The sequence below is a fragment of the Vigna unguiculata genome, chromosome 9 (genome assembly GCF_004118075.2).
Source record: "Vigna unguiculata cultivar IT97K-499-35 chromosome 9, ASM411807v1, whole genome shotgun sequence".
In the NCBI taxonomy this organism is placed as follows: Eukaryota; Viridiplantae; Streptophyta; class Magnoliopsida; order Fabales; family Fabaceae; genus Vigna; species Vigna unguiculata.
The window spans coordinates 7,599,138-7,605,137 of NC_040287.1; the positions used below are offsets into that span (position 1 = coordinate 7,599,138).

The following is a 6,000-nucleotide window of genomic DNA, read 5'->3' on the forward strand; positions in this document are numbered from 1 at the left end:
GCTTTAGAAAATTTATTTAAGTTGAATATGTTTTTTTCTAAAAAGATAAAATAGAATCGCAAAATGTTAAGGTAGGCTTTATTAAAACGTTGTTTTGAGTTGTACCAATTTGTACCTAGAGACGTAGAGATGTCTCTACCTGTGTTCTATTTTTTTCTTTTGTTGTATATCTGATTTATCTACAATTTATATGTACAAATATGAAAACCCTAGAGAGACTTCTTCAAGCTCTCTAAAGTATATTTTCTCTTTTCATTTTTCTCAAGTTGGTATCAAAGCAGGCTAGTTTTGCTCTGCTTATCCTTGTCTGGTCCGGCAAAGAAAAGTTGTGCACCAAGGTCCGCCACTGGCCATTAGAATTTGATCTTGCAACCACTAGATTTGGAATGTCTCTCTAAGTGATGGCCAACCCCGCCCATCCCGAGGCAAAAACTTCTTCATGCATCACCAAACATAAAATCTTTTAAGCGCATCTCAAGCTCTTTATGCCCATGGGATACCTTCAAGTCACTAAAGTGATGCTGCCCCACAACGGTTGGGTTCATCATCTGATGTACATCCCATTCCAGCCCTTATTTACCCTTTCCTTGCGGGTTGGTTGTTTGGCTCCCATTTTCGCTTTGTAGGATTCCCATTTTACTCCCCTTTTCTGGTTAGAAATAGCTTTTGGGCCAATACATCGTTTTCAGGTTCTCCCACCATTATATTTCTACATTTTTCTACATTATTTATACATATAGTATTCTTTTTGTTCATGATGCTTACCTCATAACCCTCTATGTTCTGAAATATTTTCATCAGGATTTTTGGGGTCACCAGGCTTTTCCGTTTTTGGACATCAATAACACTGCTCCAAACCATCAGATTGGTTTAATTGAGGTTGATGATAATAAATATTTTTAATCTGAATTGATCCCACCCGACTACAGTTAATCAATCTGGATCTGAATATCTTGTAACTCCAAATTGCACCAATCCATGCCCACGAGACCAGGGAAAGAAAACAATTCAAAACAGCAACAGACATAAATTATATTTTGGGAAAAAGTATGTATCAAGCAAGTGACTATTCACCTCGTGTAGAATTGAAATCATAGCTATGTTAGTTTTGCCAGCACCGGTGGGAGCACACACCTTCCAGAACATAAAAAACACCTTGTTACACTACAAAGTAATCATATTTCACTCTTTGCTAAATCCAAGTTCTATAATCATTACTATGTTTGAAAAATCAACCACATATCACTCACTAGAATATTCTCATTAGTTCCATAAACAGTTGAAAATATCCTGCTCTGGATTCGGTTTAGTGATTTGTACCCACGGAATGCAGCTTGTGCAAAGTCATCTAACTCCCTGATCTCAATCTGAAAGTGTGTAATTGTGATAAATATGAATTAATAATCCTTACCATAAACCAAAACTTACAAGACAATTCGGGAATCAGGGAGAAGCAATAGCCATGAAATCTGTTATATATAATTAACAATAACCAAAATTACATAGGTGGGTTTATTTTTTTGTAATTATGGTGTGGCTATCATCTTACAATAACCAAAGATCCAAGGTAGCAATACATAGGTCACACCCTTCACTCACTTCATATATCATTAAAGTATCAACGATTTCATCTTATAGTTCACAACAATACTCCTAATCCCTCAATAAATAGTTCAATGTAACTCACAAGTCACATAGAAGAGATATACCAGCTTTTCTCCAGGTTTCAACGGTGCAGTTGGTTTTGGGGGAATAATAACCTCTTCGTACCCCTTAAAATGCTTCCTTACAGTTCCTTCAGGAAGAGCAGTAACAGCTATTGACTCGGACCTATCTCCAGACCCAATCATCTCATCAAACAAATTTTTCCTCTCACTTGCTTGAAGTAAAGATGAGAAATCCAGCACAGACAAGTCATCATCACCGGCATGTTCTATTCCCCGTCTATTTCGTTTTTCCTCCTTGCGTCGAAGCTTGTCAATTTGCTTTCCTGACTCTGTTTGAACAGTGACCTAAAAAACGTAAATCCTTAATTATCTGTTTGTTAAAGATGAGAGAAATACAGTAGATAGAAATAAAATGGAGGAACGAAAATAGGTGAGAGAATAAAGTGGAAGCTAAAGATGTTTGGTAGAAGAGAAATAGAAAAAAAATGAGGTGAGAAATAGAGAGAAGAGGTGGATTGGTACAATGTAGTGGATTCAACCACTGTTTAAGTATTTCCTCTCCTTTTCTCCCACCAAACTACCCAATTTACTGCTACCTTCTGTCCCCCTTTCCTTTCTTCTCAACCAAACAAAAGCATATAAGTATGGATTTCACTATATACCAGTGAAGAAGTACAGATTAATTAATAAATAATGCGAACAATACCTGTGTTCCATAACTAGGCATGCGAGACTGAGCATTTGAAGCATTTTTATCAGACTTCAATACCAATAAGCCATGACGAATAGAATCAACAATCTCCTTTCGATGCTGCAAATTATCATATAAATGTCAACTACGACTAGAACAACTACAGTCCTTTTTCATTATCAATTTGTTAGGAAACAAGAAAAGAAAAAGAAAAGTAAGATTTTTATTGACTAGGATGAAAAGAACAAGAAATAGGATAGAAATCTTTCCTCCAAGGGTGTTTCCCCTTCACAAAGATTTCTCCTTAATCAAAGAGCCAATGTTCAATTTACAATAACAACAAATCTGCCTCTCTCATATCCTTCTTCCCCAATTTATATCTAGCTAATCAGACCAACTAATTAACCAATTAATATTCTTACTATCTTAATAAACTTCTCCTCCTCCTTCTATCCAAACAGATAGTTCGTAGGTATGCCTTCACTCTTAAAGTGAAGTTCATCAACCACCACAGAGTTATTCAAAGAAAGAAAACAGAGAATTTCAAAACAAAACCTCACACAGCATATGAAGCAATCATTGATTGGACGAATATGGATGGAGGAAGAATTAAGTTCACAAAGAATTACCAAGAACAGTTTTTAAAATTGAGAGGAATTAGCATATTCTCACCAACAAAAATATTTGCACAGTTTCAAATGCGCTATCACCAACAAGATCCAACAGATCTCCAGCTATCTTCAAGGAAAGAGAAAAAATTATAAGTTTCAACAAAGCAGAAAACTGTAGTTATATTCAAATATGTTAGGAAGACTGAAACCAAGCAATATACCTCTTCACCTGGCTTTTCTGAATTAAGAACCCGGCAAATGGCCATAGCCAATTCATCTTGGGATAGCTGTGAATTACAATTCCTAACTATTTTATCACATGCATCTCTTATCCAAGCCAAGTTGAACTTTTCCCCATCGACAATAGAATGATCTGCTGCACTGGTATGACCATACTGTTCATTGTGAAATTCTAATGGAACAGTGCTTTCAAAATCCATCATATCTCCTTCATCTAAGGATACATCAACCAAGAAACGAGCAGGTGCTTGAAAAAACAAATCAGCTCCAAATTCTAAATCCTCGTCGGCATTTAAATTGCTTTCAAAAGAAATGGCAGACATTTTATTGAGTGGCTGCAAATTTAAAAGCCTCTGTGCTAGTGATGCAACTTGCCTCAACTTGGCATCAGCAAGCGTGTGTCCAATAAGCTTTTGCAATTCAAACCTGCATACCAATGTCACACTGAAAGTTTAATGTTTTGAACAATAAGAATTAATATATTTAAGCCGTATTATAGCCTCAGCATTTGTAACATGCATCAGGCAATACAAATTAGAGATTTTCCACCACAGTGTACTAAAAATCCTCCATACAATATCTAGTAAGGCTCATTAATTCTTTAGATCAAAAAGTCATGCAAAATTGAACAGTTACTTGGAAAATGCAAAGGAAGAAGAGGAATGTTCTGATTACAAATTATTATTAGCACACCAACCATGATTCCCAATGCACCCGCTACATAATTTCCAATAAAAATCTTTTATTATTGGTTTCTTAACCACCAAACCAATGCCACAATCAGCAAGATCCTTACCGTATTCCTATAAAGTACAAAAGTGAATTCACAAAAATCAACTATTTAGTGCGTTTGTTTACCAGTTTGAGAAGCAGTTTCGCATGTTACAAGAATTTAAACATGACTGGAGAGTTTTGGTGATTTCCCATTCAAAAGTATTTCAACTCTATTACAAACACCCTCAAGCATATGTAATATACTACCACATTCAGGTTAATGACACTTGTAAAAGGTTGTCAAACTTTCAAGTTAACTAGTAGACCAACAAGTTTACAATTCTGGGTAGAGAAAATTAGTTAGCAGACTGTCAAACTCTTACTTCCATAAACTAGTGAGTGAAGAATGTTCACAAGTTTGAACTCAAATGTAACTTTTGCACTCTAACCATTGACCCAACAGTGTTAGAAGCTTACTACAGCTCAATGATTGAAGAAATTAACTTATTTTCTAAATGTCCGTACTTGAGGAACTTATCTATTTATGAACTTATATATGATTTGGTCATTTATAGAGTTTGATCTTATTTACTACAATTATACTACCATACTTTATTGTTGAGATATGCCTACTTGCTCTATTACGCGGAATTCAAATGTTGAATTATTGTTAAAAATATTATGTTATACATGCATGAGTGTATAAGTTCCATGACTTTTTATGTACACTCTCAGATTTGAGAATACTTACTTTTTGTCTGAAACAATTTTATCAATGTAACCCTCCTCCATTGGCGTGCCAAACAGCTGGTACACAGCCAGTACCACCTCATGGAACTCCTCGGAGCGCATTTCTCCGTCAACCATGTCCACCACTGCTCCTATAAACTGCTTGTAGGCTTGCCGCACTTCCGAAGAAGCTGCTTCAGCAATTCACCAAACACAAATATGGTATAGTTAAAATAACTCCTTTTTGCATCAATTGAAAATTACTAACACATGAGTCTCAAAACTGGACAATACCTTCTTCCCACCCTTGAACAATCTTCCGTGCCAGTTCTGATTCATCAAGAGAACTTGCAGAACTAAATGCCACATTTCAACACCCAAAATGAACCATCAATCAATAAATTGCACGACAATCGCCAACTTGAAAATCACATAACACTATAAAATAATAATAAGTCCGAAACAAATAGCAGCATCTCAAAGTCTCTGTCCGGTTGCCGGAAACTAGAGAAAGTTACCATTGGACGATTCTCAATTCTCCGTGTTTTTCTTTTTCTGACTATTATCTATTATTAATAAGCATTCACAGAACAAAAATGAAAAGGAACAAAAGAAAATGCAATCAAGAATACGATTATTACTTGCGAGGTTTTTGATTATGGAGAATGGTTTTGCGATGAAGATAGTATTGGTCGACATCGAAGGGGTCTCTGAGAGAGTTGGTGAGGCGAGGAATCTGAATCAACATTTTTTCATAGGTTGAATGTCCTTCAACCCAAACAGAATTGATCGCTCTTCAAAAGAAGCTGCAAGAAGATGAAAGTCTGTGGAAACCTGAATGGTTACTATTATACAATGAGTCAAGTTTCAACTTTATTAAATTGTAAATGATACGGGAAAAAATAAATACGGATAAAATATGTATTGGGTGGGAATAAAATTTAAATATATGAAATATGTGTTCTAAATACTTATATTTTGTTGGTTAAAATATTTTATTGTTCCACGTTTTTTACCAAAAAATATCATATAGGTTTTTAGATTTTTTTTTTATTCTCAATTATGTCTATATTTTTTAAAATGTGTAACAATTAGGTTTATTCAGTTGATATGGTATTAACGCTGTTAAGGATATGTTATATATCTAGGAATGGCAATTCGGGACGAGCCAGGTGGACTGGTCCGCAGGCCTGCACAAAAAAACACGAGACGGACTAGGATGTTGAACCCGCTAGCCTGCATAGGCCCGCAGTCCGCACGGGCTAAAGGTGGCGCGGGATGGGCTAGCCTGCTTACAAGATTATATGTTCTCATTTTGTTAGTTCTCACATCATTCATCATGTTGTTT

The 6,000-nt window shown here is 35.6% G+C and overlaps 1 protein-coding gene across 1 annotated transcript in view; it reads right to left on the reverse strand.

Moving 5' to 3' along the window:
- Nucleotides 1-5,503, reverse strand: part of LOC114196220 (DExH-box ATP-dependent RNA helicase DExH14) — a 45,152-nt gene extending 39,649 nt beyond the window's left edge. The window contains exons 1-9 of the mRNA XM_028086784.1: nt 5,294-5,503; nt 4,947-5,008; nt 4,675-4,843; nt 3,191-3,635; nt 3,031-3,096; nt 2,374-2,478; nt 1,710-2,012; nt 1,251-1,367; nt 1,075-1,134 (exon numbers count right to left, since the gene is read on the reverse strand). Of these exons, the coding sequence (XP_027942585.1) occupies nt 1,075-1,134; nt 1,251-1,367; nt 1,710-2,012; nt 2,374-2,478; nt 3,031-3,096; nt 3,191-3,635; nt 4,675-4,843; nt 4,947-5,008; nt 5,294-5,400 (1,434 nt within the window). The 5' untranslated portion in view covers nt 5,401-5,503. The remainder of the gene's footprint in view (nt 1-1,074; nt 1,135-1,250; nt 1,368-1,709; nt 2,013-2,373; nt 2,479-3,030; nt 3,097-3,190; nt 3,636-4,674; nt 4,844-4,946; nt 5,009-5,293) is intronic.
- Between the last annotated feature and the right edge of the window lie 497 nt (nt 5,504-6,000).